A 21,994-nucleotide genomic window follows, 5' to 3' on the forward strand; every position below is an offset into this window, starting at 1 on the left:
AAATGTGTGTGCTTTCGTGGAGTGAATTTGTTTCCAAAGAGCTACAGTTTAATTTTTTATTTAGTCATTTTTTTATCAAATGTTCAGCAGCAAGAAACAAATTGGCTTTTTCTGCCCTCTCTTCAACCATCCTTCCCTTTCCCTGTCTGTATCCCTTGCTTGTGTCCTTCTGTTCCCACCTTTGGTATTACTGTGTCACCCTGCCATCCCTTATACTGCCTTGTTCTGTTTCCCTTCCTCCTCCACCTTGCTGTGTCCTCCTCTATAGTTCTCCACCTTGCCTACTCCCATCTCCTGTCTCCAGCCTCTCAGCTCCTGTCCTGTCTGTCCCTCCATTCCAGTCCCATTCAGTGCCTCCATCGTGTCCCATGTACTTCATCTCACATCCCTTTTAGTATCCTGTCACCCCCAGTCTACTGTAATTGTTCAGTCTCTTCTCCTGGCCAGCACCTCCTTCTCTTCCTATCCAGCCCCAACTCCTGCCCCATCTCATCCCCTCCCATCCTGCCTAGTCCCTGATAAGTAGTGGGATCATGCCTGTGAATAGCCACTGCACTTTAGCCTGGGCTAATGTGAGACTGACTCTTAAAAAAAATGCAAAAAATAAAAAATGAGCTAAAAGAAATTAAGAAAATGAAAAAAATGTAAGAGAAGGAAATCAGAAATGAGGTGATGTAACTTAGGAAATAATTAAAAAGAAGTAAAAAAGTCGTAAGTGAAGACTAAGATGGAAGGAACACAGAGCAGAGCAAATAAATGCAACAGATAATGCCTAAGAGAAATAGAAGGTGAAAAAGCAGGAAAATTTTAAAAATAAAAAAGGCAAAAGGTATTTCAGAGAAAGCAACAAACATGAAATAGCATACACACACACACACACACACGCACACACACATATATAAGGTATACTTGTAGAAAGGAGAAACAAAACCCAAATAAATGAAACAAATATGAAAATTTGTAATTTTAGAAAAATTTTCCTGGAATTAAGAAAACAATTTGAAACTAAACGTTGAAGAGGCACATTGCATACCTGGGAAAACTGACCCAGAACAACAAACACTGGGCTATATTCTGGTAAAATAACTGAATCTTCAAGAAGAGAGAAAGTATCCAGGAAAAAAGACCAGGCAGGTTATTGGTCCTAAAGGAAAGAAAATTATTTTGCTGTTAAGAAAAAAATCTCGTCTCAGTGTTTTATGCCAGAAAACAGTGAGATAGCATTTAAGATACTCAAGGAAAGAATATAAGCTGAAGATTTTATATGTAACCAAACTGACTTTCAAGTATAACTGTGCTATGAATATGTGAGAATTCTTGTTCCCATGAATCCTTTCTAAGTAATTTGCTAGAGAATGAGTTTCAGACAACCAAAACAACTGGAGAGACATCAAGTGAAGGACTAGTGATCATGGAATATGTATTGATTTGTTGAACTAAGATTAAATGAATGTTGTAAAGGAAAGGGTAGAATATATAATGATTATGTGTTCTAACAATGTAAAGTATAGTTGTAAAAAACGGGGTGGAAATTGAGCACGTGAAGAATTTCATATGCTGTTTGCCTTTTAGTTGTATTAACTGGGACTAAATATTATTTTAGATCAAAATATTAGAAAAGAGAAAGGGTAGGGTAAGGACACATGAATGACTAATTTCAGTATTGCACATACTAGGGAACCAAGTCTATATATATATATATTATATATATATAAAATAACTATTAGGACAATGCAAACTGTATTAAAGCAGATAGTGCAATGATAAACTATGAAGTTAAAACTAAGTGTCACCTATATAAAAAGGGAATAGGATATAAGAGGCAAAGAAGGAAGGGAGACCTCTTTGAATATGTCTTGTTTTATAGATTTGATTTGAAGTCACATACATATTTAGTACAATTGTAAAACAAAATTAAATTTAAAAAGAAAATTCCTAAAAGTGGAAAATAAAATGAAGCAAATGAAACTAAATGTGTTTCTGTTAGCATAACCATGTAGAGAGAAAATTCCAAGTAATTTTTTAAACACGGTTAATTTTTCTTTATATCTTCATAGGAAGAATAGACCCTAAAGAACTGCATAGAAATGAAATGTTTAACACTTTTCAGAAATCTTATTGCATGTAGTAGCATTGATATTGTTATTCCGAGATTGTTAGATGTACCAAAAAATAGATGAGCACTTGTGTGATAATTCTGTTACTCCTTTGACTTTGAGAATCAGAATTATCAGAGTTGTAAAAGGAGATACAGATATAATATAGAGGAGGTAAAGTAAAGACCCTGTAGTCTTGAATTTGAATGAAAAGAGTGTTTGAATTCATGATTTATGCTTCTTTAAAAACAAAACAAATGTCTTCTTTTGAGAAGTGTATGTTCATATCCTTTGCCCACTTTTTGATGGAGTCGTTTGTTTTTTTCTTGTAAATTTGTTTAAGTTCCTTGTAGATTCTGGATATTAGACCTTTGTCAGATGGGTAGATTGCAAAATTTTTCTGCCAGCCATAAAAAAAAGAATGAGATCATGTCCTTTGCAGGAACATGGAAGAAGCTGGAAGCCATCATCCTTAGCAAACAAATGCAGAAAAGAAAACCAAACACCGCATGTTCTGACTCATAAGTGGGAGTTGAACAATGAGAACACATGGACACAGGGTGGGGAACAACACATACTGGGGCCTGTCAGGGGGTGAGGGGCAAGGGGAGGGAGAGCATTAGGACAAATACCTAATATAATGCAATGCGAGGCCTAAAACCTAGATGATGGGTTGATAGGTGCAGCAAACCACCATGGCACATGTATAGCTATGTAACAAACCTGCACATTCTGCACATATATCCCAGAACTTAAAGTAAAATTAAAACAAACAAACAAACAAACAAAAAATGCCCCAAACAAAAACTCCTATTTCCTAGCTGTATTCATGAAAATGCCTCCACAGTGACCATTTTAGTAATAACTAAACTTAGTGCCCAGGTTATGGTTTGCAAGCAGCCTTTCTCTTAGTAAGCAGCCAAGGATTTTTGGAGAACTGGCTAATTCTAGCTCTTTGACAAGAGGTGAACAAAATGAGCCTCATACCGGGTAACAAGGAAGCTGTCACTGGTTTCTTAGGGCCATTAGCAGCCAACTTGAAGGGGTTCTTGCTGACTATGTACAGAGAGCCAACGAGTTACTAAACTACACCAATTAGTAAAATTCAAATGGTAAGAAACTTTGTAAGACAAAGAACTGTTTTTCAACAAATAATTTGCAAAGAAAAAAATGTACATATGGACTTTATGTGGGTCTTGATTTAAACAAACTAAAAAAACTGGTAATTTATGAGGTAATTGGAAGTTTGAACTCTGAAATTTTGTGATATATAACTATTGTAACTTTGAGTTAATAATAAATAGCATTGTAAAATATGTTATTAAAAAAAGAGTTCTTACTGTTTGGAGGTACACACTGAAATAATACTGGAGGGCAGCATGGGTAGGGAATACAGGAAACAAGATTAGCCATGAGCTGATAATTGTTACAAATGGTTGATGGGTACATGAGGATTCAGTATGCTATTGTCCACTTTTGTATCTCTTGGAAGTTTTCCATAATAAAAAGTTGAGGAGAAAAAAACAAAAGAATGTAGCCTCATAGAGTTTGAGATGATAATGGAAAATTCCAAGTGAAAATGTCTAATAGGCAGTTAAAAAATTAGAATTACTATGTGTATATGGGGGTGAGGGGTAATTCTGTGTTTTCAAAAAAAAAAAAAGGTGATAGTTGTCAAAGTGGGTTGACTTTTCAATGAAGAAGAGTAAAAACCTATGGAATAAAATTTTGGGAAAATGCACAGGTTTAGGAATATGAGGAAGGGAAGGAACTGGCAGAAATCAGATGATTCCAGAAAGGGTTTAAACATAGATGTAGCTTGAGCCCTTCTTGTCCAAATTAGTTTTTTGTTTTTAGAAATCTGATTTTCTTTTTTAGGCTTTATTGATGATAGATTTTAGACTACTGGAGTTGCAAGTTCTCAAAATGTACCTTATGGGTTTAAAAAGGAAGGATTGAATATCAAAATAAATTTTTATAAACTCATATGGATAGGATAGACTTCATCATGATTTGTCTCATATTCTTGTAGAAGTAGTTTTATTATTATTAAAAGATATTTTTTGGCTGGGTGCGGTGGCTCACGCCTGTAATCCCAGCACTTTGGGAGGCCGAGGCGGGCGGATCACAAAGTCAGGAGATCGAGACCACGGTGAAACCCCGTCTCTACTAAAAATACAAAAAATTAGCTGGGCGTGGTGGTGGGCGCCTGTAGTCGCAGCTACCCAGGAGGCTGAGGCAGGAGAATGGTGTGAACCCGGGAGGCGGAGCTTGCAGTGAGCCGAGATCGCACCACTGCACTCCAGCCTGGGGGACAGAGCGAGACTCCGTCTCGGGAAAAAAAAAAAAAAAAAAAAAGGATATTTTTTAACATTTGTACTTATTCAAATAACCCATTTCAGTATGGTTATCCTTTGAAAGTTTTTTCATTAGTAATAAGTAAAATTATTACTTTAAGCATATAAAAACTAGTGATTGATTTTGTGATATATACTTTAGACTTGGAAATATGAATCTATTCTTTTCCCCAAGACTTTAGGTAAAGTTGGCCGAGTACAACAGATTTATTCAGACAGTGATTTAAAGGTGGAAGTTTGTGGAACATCTTGGACATACAATCCAGCAGCAGTTTCCAAGGTGGCATCTGCAGGATCAGCCATTAGCAATGCATCTGGTGGTATGTTTTATATTGTGTTTCTTTAAAAGTAATATGGTTTACATTAAAACCTTTGCTAATTCCCCAGTTCTCATATACAGATAATGTTGTACATGTGCTTAGCTTTGTCCCAGATTACACAGCCTTACTTTAATATTGATCACCTTTAAACTTTCACTAAAAATTAATATTTTTTTTTAGTGTGTTGAACAACCTTTATTCTGGCTGAAGTACTCCCTGGAGAAGTTCCCTAAAATGTGTGCTTTTTCTTGGATATATTAGGGGATTTTCTACATCAAATTTGAGATTCCTAAAATTCAAGATTCTCCTCTTTAGTCAGAACTTTTGTTTTCTGCCAAAGAACCATCACTTTCTTAGACTGCTTCATTTTTTCTGTATTTCCAATATTATTGCTAGCAGATGGCTTTCTTCTTGTATATTTTTACATATCAGTTATTTTTTCTCTTACCATTTAATCAGTTATTATACATGCTACCATGAGTAGGAAACTATGTTAAAATGTGAATTGCTGGATGCTTGAGTAGACTCATTCACATAGTCTTTCTTTCCTGTGCTCCAGCTTTGTATACACAGACACAGTTCATTTTACAACATATTACAAGTTACTGTATGTACATGTTATCATCTGGAAAAGGAGATAGAACTGTAACTATAAATAGTAAGAAACAAAAGGAAAACATAAAGTAACTTCCAATTTTATTTTTGTTCTGCTTTCTGCTTCCTCTGCCTTTTTGTTTATTCTTTGCTGCTGTCGTTTGCTAGTGTGCTTAACATTTAAATCTGGTGTTTATTTTTACCTTGAGGTTAAATGACATTGTGGTAGGTTGACTACATACAAAGTAGAAGAGTGAAGGACAGTTAATAGCCTAGTCTCAAATTATGTGGACTTGGCCCACTTTGTCATTTGTCCCTTGCCCTATTTTGTGATTTCTCTGCTTCATAATAAGTACCCCAAGAATTCAGGAGTAGAGCTTTGTAGCTTCTGTATTGATTGATACGGTTTAGAAAAAAATACCTTATGAAAGGGTTTAGGTATATTCATCCCTGGTTCATCGTTGTTTTTGTCAAAACCAATCAGTTGGCACTTATTGCAAGTTATTAGCACTTAAATGTCCGGTTTCAACCTAAAGAAAATTGGTTAGTCCCTAAAATATGTCCCCAGATATTACAGAGATTGTTGCTTTTGCTTTTCTTTTTTTTTTTTTTTTTTTTTTTTTTTGAGATGGAGTCTCGCTATGTCACCCGGGCTGGAGTGCAGTGGCGTGATATCCGCTCACTGCAAGCTCCGCCGCCTCCCGGATTCATGCCATTCTCCTGCCTCAGCCTCTCGAGAAGCTGGGACTACAGGCCCCTGCCACCATGCCTGGCTAATTTTTTTTTTTTTTTTTTTTGTATTTTTAGTAGAGACGGGGTTTCACAGTGTTCGCCAGGATGGTCTCGATCTCCTGACCTCGTGATCTGCCCGCCTTGACCTCCCAAAGTGCTGGAATTACAGGCGTGAGCCCCCACGCTCGGCCAGATTGTTGCTTTTGATCATAATCATTGATTGAATTATTTTAAAGTCTGTAGTATTGAGCTCTGAGAGTCACTGTAGTGTCCTTGAAACCTGAAAGGATGTTTGTATCATTGTGGTACTCCCATAGTAGTGTGTTTATTCATAAACTTTTTACGATGACTTTTAAATCTTGAATTATTAGTATATAATGCACTACTTTTTCTAAAATTATAATTTGATATACATGAATTGGAGAAAACTTGGAATACTTAAGGTCTTGCATTTAATGCAGCTTTTTATAGTAGGGATTATAACTTGCATGGGTAGTTATCTGTAGCATAGTAGAAAAATAGCATCAGTGATGGAAATAATAAAATAGGAAAAGATTATAGAAATATTGGGTAATATTTGTTTCTTGGTAGTTAAGGTTTGAGATCCTCCTATATTAGCAGCTTTCTTTGATGCTTTACAGAAAGACTCTCACAACTCCTGAAGAAATTATTTGAAACCCAAGAATCTGGTGACCTCAATGAAGAATTAGTTAAGGCTGCTGCCAATGGAGATGTTGCTAAAGTGGAAGATTTGCTTAAAAGACCAGATGTGGATGTGAGCATTTTAAAAATTATTTTGAAGCATACAAAAAGTAGAATAGTATAATGAACCTTATCCTCAACAATTACTAAGATTTTGCCAGATGTGCTTCGTTTATTTCTTCTTTCTTGTTTTTGTGAAGTATTTTAAAGCAGACATCAGACATTCTTCAGTGTGCATTTCTAAAAAAAAAATAGATATTTTTGTATTTAACATTATGACCCTTTTTATGATTGACACAACTTAAATTTTGGTTTTTAAAGACTAGTATCCTTTTGGGAAATTCAGCGATTTTTTTTTCTCATGTAAACATCATTTTATGACATCGTCTATGTATGTTGTAGTTAATTTTATAAGCAATTTTATTTTTATTTTTAATTTTTGTGAGTACATAGCAGGTGTGTATATAAGCAATTTTCAGTCCCTCTTTTCAAAATATTTAATGTAACTCCTCTCCACCTCAGTGATAGTTGACTGTTTCACAATTTATAAGGCAGATGAATTAAAGGCCATATATTTTATAACTATTCCTAAGTTATGTTGTATTGTTGCCATTCATACAAGCTATCTTTTAAGTGGGCAGTTTTGATTCTAGTCATTGTGCTTTGGCTTTGGCATCGACACCTTACTGGCACCAGTATTATATTCGGTGCCAGCCAAGAGGTTGTAGTTGGAGTGACAATTTGAATCATTCTCACTGTACTGTAAGGGCTTTTGTTACCATACCTTTCTTTGCATGTTTGTTTGTTTTTAAGTATGCTAGACAGTTTGAAGATCAGATCTATAATTGTAAAGTATTAGTGTCTTATTTCTCCTATAAGCTCGTCATGTTAGCTTTATTATAAAGATCAGTTGTAGCAATATAGCACAGCAATTTGTTGATTGGTTGTGAGCTGTGTAAAAATAATTTGTCTTAAATGTTGAAGTATCAAGTATTTTTTGTGTTTGAAAGATGGATTTCCTTTGTATTCCAGTCAAGCAAATTTAGATTTTACTATAATTTTTTTCATTTACTTACTAATTTATTTTAAAATTATTTTTTAAGAGCGTTACAGTACTAAAAATTTAAAGGAAAATACAGTTCTATAAGGTTTGTTATGAAAAATAGCATCTCCTCTTTCTCACCCCTATTTTTCTGTTCTTCAGAGGCAACTATTCTTAGCTGGCTAATAGCCTTCATATTTACCTCTACATTTTCCAGTAACATACCAATATACCTCTGTTATAATGTCTTAATTTTCTTTCTTCCTTTCCTTTCCCTTTTCCTTTCCTAGATCTTTTGATACCTCACTGTGGAAGGTGAGGATTTAGCTTTATTTCACCACTTCCATCCCATCCCCACCAGACACACACATACTGTTTCCAGCTTCATCATGTAGTTATATTATATTGTAATTTTGTTTGGATTAAAATTAGTTGTGCATGTTATGTAAATGACATTCATAGCCATGCTGTGGAGTATATTAGATTATGTTTTCCTACCTTTTTGTTTTTAATTGGAGTTCATAATTGTCATTTTTAAAAAATTGAAGTATAATTTTCATACAGTGAAGTACGTGGATCAGCCAGTTTTGACAAATGCACACCACCCACATAGTCTACACCTCTATTAAGGTGTAGAATATTTCCTTCATTCTTAAAAGTTACTTGTGGTCTTTTGCAGTCCCTCTGCTTACACATGATTTTTATATTTTTTCATTTGTTAGTAATCTGTATTCTTATACTTAATTTCTTCCTAAATTCCTCTTTAATTGTAACATACCTCAATTGCTCGAGACATTTAGGTACAACAGATGAAATGTATTCATTTTCATCTTCTGGGAGACATTTCTCTTATGCCTTCTGATATGCTCCATCTGAACAGGGTTTCCTCTGCACTGGATGCCCACTTGGAGTGTCTTCTCACCCATCATCCTGAGGGTTCCCTTCTCTTCTCTTTTATGTTGAATTTCTTGTTTTCTGTATCCCCTGTCTTTTTGTTTCTACATTTTCTCTCTTTTTGGTGAGGTAAGGCTTTTATTAGCTTCTGAGAAAGGATGCATGGGAAATAGACCTTTAATATCTGAATTTTTTTTAAACTCCACAATTAAGTTTTAGATTGGAATAGAGTTGTAGGCTAGAAGTCATTTTCTTGTAGAATAATTCCAGAAGTACTATTGAGAAGATATAAGCCATTCTGATTCCTGAACTTACATGTATGCTGTTTTGTCTCTCAAGCATGATGATATTTTGTTTTGGTCAGCATTAAGAACTTGCACAATGATGCACCTTGATGTGGATCTGTTTTCATCCATTGCTTTAGGTGTTTGACTTTTTAAAACTGGAAATCATGTCTTTCATATCTGCAAATTTTCTTTAGTTATTTTATTGGTTATTCTTGGACTGTTCCTCGGATTTTCTTTTTCTTTTTTTTCTCCTGTTTTTTTCTTCCCCCGCTTCCTTTCTGAGAGGTTCCTTAGTTTAATTTTCTCACCCTTTTTCCAAGGTTTTTATTCCATCAGTTTTAAATTTCAAGCTTTTCTTGGTTGCCCTTTTCACATTCCTTTTGATAGTATCATGTTGGTGTTTAAAGAGGATACAATGTCATTTCTTTCCTTACTGAGCGTATATGATAGGTCTTTATAAGAAAACAAGTTCTTGTATCTGCTTAAATTTTTTGTCTCTTCTGAGTTACTGTTTTCACATCAGAGCCATTCCTTAGATGTCTGGTAATCCTTGGTTGTTCGTTCATCTATAAGAGGGGACAAATCTCCAATCCTTGGTTATCCATTCATATCTCAATAGGACATTACAAAGCTGATTGATAGCTCTCCTCACCTGGACTTGTTGACTAACTTTGCATTATGGTGATTGGGTGTGTAGAGTTTTGGGGGATCTCTAAATACCACCCTATAGAAATCTATTCTCTACAGTTGTTCAAGTTTTCCTGTCTGGGGATGAGATGCAGGCAGCTAGTGTTCTGTCCTTGAGTTTGAGGAGTGGGCTTGGAATGTGACCATTGTACATCAGACTTACACCTGAGGCCCCCCTTGTTACCTATGATGTGCTTATGTTTGTAGGCTTTGAGTTTGTCTGGGATTCCCTGTGCTCTTTACACTGTGGCTTCCTGTTCTCTCTAAAGTGAGATAACGCTTTTCCATCTGTTTTCCCTCTTTCACAATTGTGTTACTTTTTCTTGTTTTCTGATGTTCTCCCTTTATCTTTATGGATTTTTACTAAAATAAAATTATTTTAATGTCATTTTAGTGTGATTTCAGGAAAGATAGTATATAAACATGTGACCAGGCTACCATCTTTAACCATCTTTTTTTTTTTTTTTTTTTGAGACGGAGTCTCGCTCTGTCGCCCGGGCTGGACTGCAGTGGCCGGATCTCAGCTCACTGCAAGCTCCGCCTCCCGAGTTTACGCCATTCTCCTGCCTCAGCCTCCCGAGTAGCTGGGACTACAGGCGCCCGCCACCTCGCCCGGCTAGTTTTTTGTATTTTTTTTAGTAGAGACGGGGTTTCACCGTGTTAGCCAGGATGGTCTCGACCTCCTGACCTCGTGATCCGCCCTGTCTCGGCCTCCCAAAGTGCTGGGATTACAGGCTTGAGCCACCGCACCCGGCCAATCTTTAACCATCTTTAATGGTTTTGTGGATGGGAGTAAAAGGGGTAGAATTAAAGAATTGCACTTGGCCTTGGGTATGTCCATGGATTAGTTATACATGTACATGACACCTGGAGTGAAGGAAAGGTTGGAAATGACTGCTTTATAATAGTTGTGTATACCTACCTTGCTAACTTGTTTATGTATCCTTATTTATTATCCTTGCAGTTTGCCTGCAAGTTGATGTTTGGTATTTTTGTTGAATTGAATTTATTTATCCCTAGCAGCTAATATCTTTTCTAAAAGTCTTCTTTTCACTTCAGTGCATTTTTTCATTGAACCATGGACTCAGATTAATCTAAAAAGAAGTACATATACAAAACTAACTTAACTTACTTCCTTTCTTTCCTCCCTTCTTTTTTCCCTTCTTTCAACTTTGCAGATTGCCTAACAGTTATTTTGTAACTCTTTGGACAGTGGAACTTTTGTTTTTTAAAACAATACTTGCTTCCCTTCTCTGAATTAAGAAGTCTGTAGTTATTTGAACTACGATATATGGAACACCAACCTAAATTATTCTCATGGAATCATACAGTATACTAGATTTAAACCTACACTGTATGTATATATTGCCTGTTTCTGATTATTCATTCATTCATTCATTCTTTTTTTTTAAAAATTTAGGTAAATGGGCAATGTGCTGGCCACACAGCTATGCAGGCTGCTAGTCAGAATGGACATGTGGACATTTTGAAGTTACTTTTGAAGCAAAACGTGGATGTCGAAGCAGAGGTAAGTAGACTTGAAAAATATTTTAAGTAAACATTTATTTCCTAGAAATAATACTTGTATATCATGAGATGGATTGTTTTTATTTTTGAAATTTAATATCCACCTAAGACTTTTCTGATTGAAAATAAAAATCTGACAGACTTGAAACATTTCTTGTCTTTCTGTGATCCTTTATATTTTAGCCATAGTCCTAGGTAAAGATAGGAGTTGAGTTTCATGCTACTGTGGTGTAACCATCATGTTTTACGGAGCTAAAGGTGGGCTCGTCCAAGTATCAGGAATCATAGTAGGGAAATTGAAGGATGAGGAATATAAGTCCACTGGGTCAGAATCTTTCCTGATCTCTATGACACTTGGAAACATTTTTTGTTGTTGTTTTGTCGTAACTGAATTAGCATTTTTAAAGTTTTATTGTTTCTTGACCTTAATGTGAATATTTGAAGAGTTCATAATGCATGTTTATCACCGTATGTGTGTATATATGCTTCATTTAATTTAGAATATATTCTTATAAAAGAGAAACACTTCTTAATATCATTGGAGCCTGGGTTGGGGATCTCTCTATATCTCTAGTGTGAAGGATGGCTTGCTTTGTCTTACTTAGCTACTCATTACTAAAAATGTATTTGAATCACACTTATTTTAGTATAGTTCAAGATTATTTAGAATAAATCAAATTGTAGCAAATTTAAATTAGGCAGAAAATTGCAGTTTTGTCTAAAAAACACTCTCATCTGTGAGAGCTTAATGAGGACTTGAATTGCTGAGGGCTAAATTGGTGGATCAGCCTGATTTTACTAATTAAAAAATTTAAAAAGACGCATATTGGAAAAGAGAAGCCTTTTCTAGTCTTATGTTACTTTTTCTTTTTTCTGTAATTGTATGTATTTTGAATTGTTGGACTAAAGAGCCTGTGGTTTTTAAGGTTAAACAGGTCATCTGTAATGTTGGAATTTTCTGTTGCCTAGAAATAACTTGAAATTAATTTATTTTTTAAGCAGAGTCTCACGCTGTTGCCCAGGCTGGAGTGCAGTGGCCTGTTCTCAGCTCACTGCAACTTCTGCCTCCTGGGTTCAAGTGATTCTCATGCCTCAGCCTCTCCAGTAGCTGGGATTACAGGCACCTGCTACCACACCTGGGTAATTTTTGTATTTTTAGTAGAGACAGGGTTTTGCCATGTTGGCCAGGGTGGTGTTGAGCTCCTGACCTCAAGTGATATGGCTGCCTCAGCTTCCCAAAGTGCTGAGATTACAGGTGTGAGCCACCACGCCTAAGAACTTGAATTTTAAATTAGCAGATTAGATATCTATGAACTATACAATAGTTTTATTACTATGATGTCTTTATGAATGAGATTATATAATTTGATTTTACTTTTACACTAGTAATTTTTAAGTTGCATCTTTCTTGGTTGTGAATTTAGGAACCTAGTGTGTGTTACAAGGTTTTTTTTGGTAATGAAAGTTAATTTTAGTATTTTGTATATAGAAGGTAATTACTTTACTTTCTTATTATTTTAGTTTTATTTGGTGGAATGGTATGAAATTTCTTGAGCTGAATATCTGATTTTTAATTTAGTGAATCCAGAAACCCCAGTAGCAACAACTACTGAAAAACCAAAGTCCTCCTGATTACAGCTAATAAGGCAAGAAGCTGAAAAACTACATTTCTTTTTGCCTAAGTTTCTTTTTAAAGTATGCTTTCTGATTCAGAATTTAATCACCAACCTGGCAGCATGGGATTATTCATATATTTGTGTTTCTAGAGATTTTTGTTCACATGAGAGGTTTTGCAGAATGGGTTTGCAGCTTTGGAATTAGGAATGAAATTGGCATTGTTTTTCGAGAGTAGATTTTCTTTCCTTTTTTTTTTTTTCTGAGACAGAGTCTCCCTCTGTTGCCCAGGCTGGAGTGCAGTGCCATGTTCTTGGCTCACTGCAACCTCTGCCTCCCGGGTTCAGGCAATTCTTGTGCCTCCGCCGTCCCAGTAGCTGAGATTACAGGAGTGCACCATTGCACCACTCTAATTTTTGTATTTTTAGTAGAGTTGGGGTTTCGTCATGTTGGCCAGGCCAGTCTCAAACTCCTGACCTTGAGTGATTCACCCACCTCAGCCTCCCAAATGCTGGGATTACTGGCATGAGCCCCATGCCCGGCCGGATGTTTTTTGTTTTTTGTTTTTTTGTTTTTTGATACAGGGTCTTGCTCTGTTGCCCTGACTGGAGTGCAGTGGCATGATCATGGTTCACTGCAGCCTTGACTTTCCAGGCTCAAACCATTCACCCACTTCAGCCTACCAAGCAGCTAGGACTACAGGTGTGTGCCATCATGCTTGGCTAATTTTTAAAAGTTTTTTGTAAAGACAAGGTCTCACTGTGTTGCCCGGTTTGGTGTCAAACTCCTAGACTCAAGTGATCCTCCTGCCTTGGCCTCCCAAAGTGTTGGAATTACAAGTGTGAGCCATTGCACCCAGCCTCTTTTTTTCTTAACTGTACTCAAATATAAAACAAACAGTTATAATATAAACATAGAACGATGGGAGTTGAAGTGAGTCTCGGTAGTCTAGATATTTATAAATAATGGGTTTTTTTTTTTTTTTTTGTTTGTTTGTTTTTTTGAGACGGAGTCTTGCTCTGTTGCCCAGGCAGGAGTGCAGTAGTGCAATCTCAGCTCACTGCAAGCTCTGCCTCCCGGGTTCACGCCATTCTCCTGCCTCAGCCTCCAGAGTAGCTGGGACAACAGGTGCACGCCGCCACGCCCGGCTAATTTTTTGTATTTTTGGTAGAAAGGGGGTTTCACCGTGTTAGCCAGGATGGTGGTCTCCATCTCCTTACCTAGTGATCCACCCGCCTCGGCCTCCCAAAGTGTTGGGATTACAGGCATGAGCCACCGCGCCCGACCAAATAATGTATTTTTAAGTTTGCACACTGACTGCTAACTAGAACAGTAAGATAGATATATGGGACTTTTACCGTATTCCTCATTTGGATTTCCATTTTGTGCATTTTTTATTTTAAAATTCATTGTAAGAAAATGCAATTTGTAGAAGTGTGAAAAGGGATATTAATAACACAGTTTCCCAATTGGTAAAGGAAAAACTATATTGAAAAATTGAGTTAAAATATAAATATCGGCCGAGTGCAGTGGTTCATGTCTGTAATCCAAGCACTTTGGGAGGCTGAGGTGGGTGAATTACTTGATTCCAGGAGTTCAAGACCAGCCTGAGCAACATGGCAAAACCCTGTCTCTATTAAAAATATAAAAAATTAGCCACCTGTGCTGGCGCACTGCTATAGTCTCTTCTACTTGGAAGGCTGAGGTGGGAGAATCGGTTGAGCCCAGGAAGCCCGGGCTGTGGTGAGCTGAAACCACACCACTGCACTCCAGCCTGGGTGGCAGGAGTGAGACCCTGTCTCAATCAAGACTTCAGCCCAAGACTGAAACAAAAGTTTATCAAAGTTTTATTTTTCTAGGATATAAGAATTAACACTGACTGTTAAACAACTGTATAGTTTGTTTAATACATTGGCTCTTAGCTGGGGGCATTTAGGTTCCACAAGGGACATTTGGAAATGTCCAGTGGCATTTTTAATTCTTATAAGTGGGTGGGTGGAGGAGGTACAGCTGACATCTAGAGGATAGAAGCTAAGGATGCTACTGAATGTCCTACAGTGCTCAGGACAGCTCTCACAACAATGATCAGTAGTGCTAAAGTGGAGAAAAGAGTTAATTTTGCAGATGCACTTAGATTTGTCATACATAATTTGCCAGATTGTTTATAAAGTGATTTGTTTTTTATTAACTTTTTTATCATTGGAAACATTAAACATATACAAAGGTAGAGATAATAGTATAATAAATCTTATGTACCCATCGCCTCGCTTCAATTAATACTCATGGCCAGTTTTATCTATACGCTTTTCCTCCCATTCCCTCTACTGAATTATTTTGCAGCAGATCTAGACAGATACCATATTATTTCATCAGTAGATGTTTAATATGTATTCTAAAACGTAAGGGCTCTTTTAAAAAGTTTCTCACCTTTATCACACCTAAAAATGTTAAAAATCTTTATTACACCTAAAAATGGTAATAATTGATTTTTTAAAATCGAATTTTATTAAAAGCTTTGGAGTTAGCAGAAGAATGAAGGAAATAATATGTTTTGTTCTCCAATTATCTCATTTGGTAACCTTTCATTTTTTCCATCTGCATTAGGAAGTAGGCTCAAGAGAGGTATAGATCATGGTCTGCAAACTACATCTCACAGGCCAAATCCAGCCCTCCATCTGTATTGTAAAGTATTGTTGAAACACAGCATAGCCGTTCATTTATTTACTGTCTGTGGCTCCTTTAGTGTGACAGTAAAGTAGCTGTGTAGTTTCAATAAGAGACTATATGGCCTGTAAAAAGTAAAATATTTACTTTCTGGCCTTTCACAGAAAAGTTGCTGACCCGTAGCATAGATGACTATTGCGGAGTTTTTGATTGATTTAAGCTGTTATCAAACAATTATTTGGTACATAGCGTACCTTTGGAACATGTGATAAGATTGTATTTTGTTTCCTATTTCTTTTTCTTAGGGAAACCTCAAAGAGCTGTTTTGGAAAGTTGATTTTCTCCATATATTGACCTACTGAATTTAGTAGGATTACATTCTGTTTCTTCCTTAATGTATAGGTAAAGGCATCAAGGACTATGCTATCTTAGGTATGTTGATATAGGTGAGCTAATTTTGGATCTGCCATGGACTTTATATTTTTTCCCCCACTGATGAAGTATAATAGTAAAGGTATGGAGATTTGGATGGGAGATGAGTTTTAAAAAATATGTCTTTATTATGAGTTTCTAAACACAGTACATCTGCTTAAGTTATAAGGACATTTGGGGTAGTTTGGGGTAGTTTCGTCATTTAATTAAAAAAAAAAACTGCTTCAAATGGAGAAGATTAGTATTAGGGAACAATACTAGACTTTGTCAGATAACCCAAATTTTTTGGCTAGATTGACTAAGAAAAAAGAAGACTCAAATTACCAAAATCAGAAATGAAAGTGGGTACATTACTACTAATTCTACAGAAATAAAAAGGATTATAAGAGAGTACTATGAACAGTATGCCAACAAATTGGATAACTTAGATGAAATGGATGAATTTCTAGAACACAAAACCTGTTAAGACAGAATCATGAAGATATAGGAAACCTGAATAAACCTGTAACTGGTAAGGAGATTGAATCAATAGTTGAAATTTTCCTAACAAGGAAAAGCCTTGGACCTTATGGTCTCAGTGGGGATTTCTGCCAAACATTTAAAAAAGAACTAATAACATTCTTTCTCAAACTTTTCCAACAAATTAGAGAGGAGCGAACACTTCCTGACTCATTCTAAAAAGCCAACAAAACCAGTATAAAGCCAGAAAAAGACACTACAAGAAAACGACAGACCAATATACCATATTAACATTGATACAAAAATCCTTAACCAAATATTAGTGAGCCACATTCAGCAGCATGAGAAAGGGATTATACACCATGATCAAATGGGATTTATTCCTGGAATGTTAAAGATGATTCAACATAGGAAAATTAATTACTGTAACACACCATATTAACATGATGATGGGGGAAAACTGCATAATCATTCCAATTGACCAGAAAAAGCATTTGACATAATTTAACACCCTATCATGATAAAAGCACTCAGTAAACTTGGAATAGTAGGGAATGACCTCATTGTAATAAAAGCCATATATGGAAAACCCCTAATGAACATCGTATTCAATGGTGAAAGACTGAAAACTTTTCTTCTAAGAACAGGGCAAGGATACCTGCTTTTACCGCTTCTATTGAACAATACTGGAAGTGCTGACCAGAGAAATTAGGCAAGAAAAAGAAAAGACATTCGAAATAAAAATTATCTCTGTTTGCAGTGATCTTATATGATCGACAAAAAAAACTTTCAGAACAAATTTAGCAGTTTAGCAGAATACAAAGTTAAAACACAGAAATCAGTTGTATATCTATACATTAACAGTGAACAGTCTGTTAATTGAACAATCTGTTAAGAATGAATCTTTCAGGAAATTGAGAAAACAACTCCATTTACAATAGCATCAAAAAGAATAAAATACTTAGGCATGAACTTAAACAAGGAAGTAAGACTTATACATTGAAAACTACAAAATGTTGCTGAAAGAAATTAAAGAAGGCAATTGAAACTACTTCCCATGTTCATGGATTAGAAAATTTAATATTGTTAAGATGTCAATACATACTCAATGAAATTGTCAAAATCCTAAAGATGTTTCTTGCAGAAATAGAAAAAATCTATCCAGAAATTCATAAGGAATCTCAAGACAGCCCCAAACATCCAAAGCAATCTTGAGAAAGAACAGAAGTTGAAGGACTCACACTTCCTACTTTCAAGACTCACCACAAGGCAACAGCAATCAAGACAGTGCATTATATACTCAATACTAACATAAGGGTGGACATAAAGACCAATAGAATAGAATTGATAATTTAGAAATAAACCTTTGCATTTAAGGTCAATTGATTTTTGGGGTCCAAGACAATTTAATGGGAAAAGAGCAATCTTTTAAACAAATGGTGCTTGGGCAACTAGATAGTCACATGTAAAAGAATAAAGTAGGAACCTTACCTAACACTATATTCAGAAAATTAATTCAAAATGCTTGAAAATCTAAATGTGCGATATAAAACCATAAACCTTTTTAAAGGAAAAGAGGGCAGAAACCTCACAGCATTGTATCTGGCAGTGATTTCTTGAATATGACACCAAAAGTAGAGTTAACAAAAGAAAAATAGACAAATTAGACTTCATGAAAATTAAAAACTTAATGTGTATCAAAGGACATCTGTCAACAGGGAGAAAGGCGGCCTATGAAATGGGAGAAAATATTTTCAAATCTTGTGTCTGGTAAGAGATTAAAATCCAAAATAGATATAGACTCTTAAAACTCTACATCAAGAAAACCTGAAAAACTCCATTTGACTTGAATGAGTTGAATAGACATTTCTGCAAAGAATATATGTGAATCAATAAGCACATGAAAAGATGTTTAACATCACTAATTATTAGGGGAATGCAAACCAAAACCACAGTGAGATACTGCCTTACAGCCATTAGAATGGCTGTTATCAAAACAACCAGAAAAAACCTGTCAGTGAGGATGTGGAGGAATTAGAACTCTTTGCACTGTTCATAGGAATATAAAATGGTATAGCCACCGCTGGAAAGAATATGACAGTTGCACAAAAGATTAAAAATTGAATTACAATATGATCCAACAGTTCTGCTTTTGAGTATATATCCCAAAGATTGGAAAGGAAGTCTTGAGGAGGTATTTGTTCACCTGTGTTCTTAGCAGCATTATTCGTAATAGCTAAAGTATGAAAGCAGCCCAAGTATCCATTGACAGAAGAGTGGATGAGCAAAATGTGGTATGTGCTTATAATGGTATATCATTAAACTTAAAAAGCAAGGAAATTCTGACACATAAGATCCTTGAGGCCATTATTCTAAGTGAAGTGAGCCAGTTACAAAAAGACAAATACCGTATGGTTCCACTAAGTATAGATAGTAGTCAGAATCATGGGAACAGAAAGTAGAATGTATGATGGTTTCCAGAGATGAGGGGGTAGGAGGAATAGGATGTAGAGTTTCAGTTTTCTCAGTTTTTAATGGGTATAGAGTTTCACTTTTGCAAGATGAAAAAAGTTCTAGAGATGGATGGTGGTGATAGTTGCACAATGATATGAATGTACTTAGTATCACTGAATTGTACATTTAAAAATGGTGAAGATGGTACATTTTATGTATATTTTGCTGCAATAAAAATATTAAAAAAATCATGATGGTTATTTAAGGATTATATTCAACACCCATTTTTATTCTTACTAGTTAATAGGCACTGTGCTAGCTCCTGGAAATAAAGACGACTAAGACACAGTCTTAGCCCCCAAGAAGCCCACAGCCAGCTAAAAAAGACTTCAAACAAATAATTATACTATAGTGTGAGAAATGGTATAATAAATTTTGTGAGAATCGGGAAATTTCACAGGAGAAGTGATGCCTGAACTGAGTTTTATAAGATATCTAGTTTCCAGTCCAAGAGGGTGACGACAAAGAGCATTCCAAGTCTAGGGAGTAGCATATGAAAATACATAGGATCCCATAAGTTGATAAGTTGGAGCCTGAGATCTGAGGGGACTGTGGCAGCAGGCGAGGCTGGAATGGTTCACAGAGGTAGGTCTCAAAAGAGATTTGTTTTGTATATAGTAGAGAGACATTGAAGAGGTTTAAACATAAAATTTGTGTTTTACAGAGAGAATTATGACTTTGGTGTGAAGAATAGATTGGGATAAGAAAGTGAAGGGAGGTTGATTTGTGGGAATCATCCAGGTGAGTAAGAATGAAGGCCTGAATTAGTTTGTGGTAGAGTTGGAGAAAAGAGAATAGATTTGAGCATAGATTGAGGAGAAAAAGCTGTAGAGTTTGATGATTGAACATAGAGGCTCACAGAGAGGAAGCAGTTGACTGTGACTTACAGATACTGATTTTGTTGACCATATGATCTGTAGTTCTGTCGGCTAAGATAGGCAGTACTAAACAAGAGCAGGTTTTGGAAAATGGGTAGAGAATAGGGCAGGAGGATAGAAAGAAACACTATCAGTTTTAGATTTAATTTGAGGCCCCTTTATGAAATTCTTTGAGATAATCTTATAGAGGTTAGCTGTAACCTTGTTCCTTAAAATTCTCTTTTGGTACTAGTAACAGGGACAGGCACATGAGCTGTGTTTTAGGTTTATTTGGAGTATTTAAGATGGATTCAGAAGAAAGCAACAAAACTGACAAGTTCAGGTTTTATTATAACTGTAGTTTTCTAATTTAGAAGAGAAACCTGGAAGTAAATTTAATTATATTTAATTGTAATTTTCTAGTATGCATGTGTATTTTCCATAATTTAAAAATTGTTCTTATTTATTTCATTGTGACAAACATACCAGGGTTTTATAATTCTTTGGTGTTTATTTTTATGTGAATTATTGACAACCTGCATTAAGTGTTTCAGTAGTGATTTTCTAACAACCATACAGTGTTAGTGGCCTGATGTTCCCTTTTTTAATGGAAGGTAGATCACAAAATAGGGTTAAAAACTGTAACAGAAAAAAAAAAAAAAAAGACTGGAAGTTGGGAAGATCTTAACTCTAGGATTCTGAACTATATGTGTTACTAGAGAGATTAATTTATATATACATGCATATATATCTTATTTTTGTTTTGTTTTTTAAAACACTTGTTTTTCTGGGATGTTTAAATATAATGCTACTCGGAGACACAAGAGTTGAGAGAGGTGCCAAATCCTTACCACAAGACCGCCAGGGAAAAGGCACAAGAGTTAAATCTTAAATCTTGCATGTGGTTGTTTGCCAGTTCCTTTCTCAAAATTGACAGGTAACAAAAACTGATTCGGCTGGAAATGTCAGTAAGGTAGAAATATCCCTGAGTTCCCTACCGTTTCAGAAGTGATTGTCAAACTGTCGTGGATTCCTACATGAGTGCTTTTACCTTTAATACCTGTTTGAGAAGATGTGCAAAGACCAAAATCTACTTTGAGTTCTGTAACTGTTTTGAATGAACTATTTAAGTGCATTTAATCGTAACAGTGTTTATCTGTGTTATCTTTGAAAGTAGTTCAGAAAATCCTGGGTGCCATATGGATTGTCAAACCCCTTGCAAAACTAGGGAGTCCACCAGGGGCTGGTACAGTGGTATTGGGAATCAGAAACCACTGCTCTGGATGGAGGAAGTCTGAGAGTACCAGTATCAGGGGCAGACAGATGGTCTTGGTGGGTGTCAAAATTTGCAGTGCAGTGCTGGAATAAATGCAATACCCTTATACCTAACATCTTTTTCCATCTGCTTCTGGCAAGGCAGTGAGACTTCTTTTCGTACTTTTTGGTATGAACTGTGTATGCTACCTTCATGGCATAGTGCAGGCAGTTTTTCCCCTTTCCAAAGTACTTCCTTTCAGTTTAAAAAAAAAAATTTAAGCAATTAGGTCTTTCCTGCTTTCTCATTTCTTCAGAAATATGCCTGTTACGGGAGGTGAGGCAAATTGATTTGATTCTTCTGAAATAGTTTTGAAACTTTTGATATATGGAATTTTGGGAGTTTATGCTTTGTTTTTATCTTTTAATGGTGTATTTAATATTTTTTTTTCTGTTCTCGAATATACAGAAAAGTGTATGCTCATCACTTAACCAGTTTTAATGTGTTGGTAAATTGCTCCCCATTAAAGCCAGTTGAGATCACATTGTTTGGCATTCTTTTTTTTTTTTTTTTTTAATCACACAACTCATCTTGGTTTACTTTTTATGTCATTAAAAAGTCTTTGTAGGACATGCACGGTGGCTCACACCTGTGATCCCAGCACTTCGTGAGGCTGAAGTTGGAGAATTTATTAAGGCCAGGAGTTCAAGGCTGCAGTGAGCTATGACTGTGCCACTGCATTCCAGCCTGGGTGACAGAACAGGACCCTGATTCTTTTTTTTTTTTTTTTTGAGAGGGAGTCTTGCTCTGTCGCTCAGGCTGGAGTGCAGTGGCTCGATCTTGGCTCACTGCAACCCCTACCTCCCGAATTCAAGCAGTTCTCCTGCCTCAGCCTCCCAGGTAGCAGGGATTACAGGCATGTGCCACCATGTCTGGCTAATTTTTGTATTTTTAGTAGAGA

The 21,994-nt window shown here is 35.9% G+C and overlaps 1 protein-coding gene across 1 annotated transcript in view; it reads left to right on the top strand.

Moving 5' to 3' along the window:
• MIB1 (mindbomb E3 ubiquitin protein ligase 1) overlaps nt 1-21,994 on the top strand; it is a 136,591-nt gene that overhangs the window by 56,824 nt on the left and 57,773 nt on the right. The window contains exons 8-10 of the mRNA XM_010354878.2: nt 4,629-4,773; nt 6,741-6,874; nt 11,132-11,239. Of these exons, the coding sequence (XP_010353180.1) occupies nt 4,629-4,773; nt 6,741-6,874; nt 11,132-11,239 (387 nt within the window). The remainder of the gene's footprint in view (nt 1-4,628; nt 4,774-6,740; nt 6,875-11,131; nt 11,240-21,994) is intronic.

The sequence above is a fragment of the Rhinopithecus roxellana genome, chromosome 21 (genome assembly GCF_007565055.1).
Source record: "Rhinopithecus roxellana isolate Shanxi Qingling chromosome 21, ASM756505v1, whole genome shotgun sequence".
NCBI lineage: Eukaryota > Metazoa > Chordata > Mammalia > Primates > Cercopithecidae > Rhinopithecus > Rhinopithecus roxellana.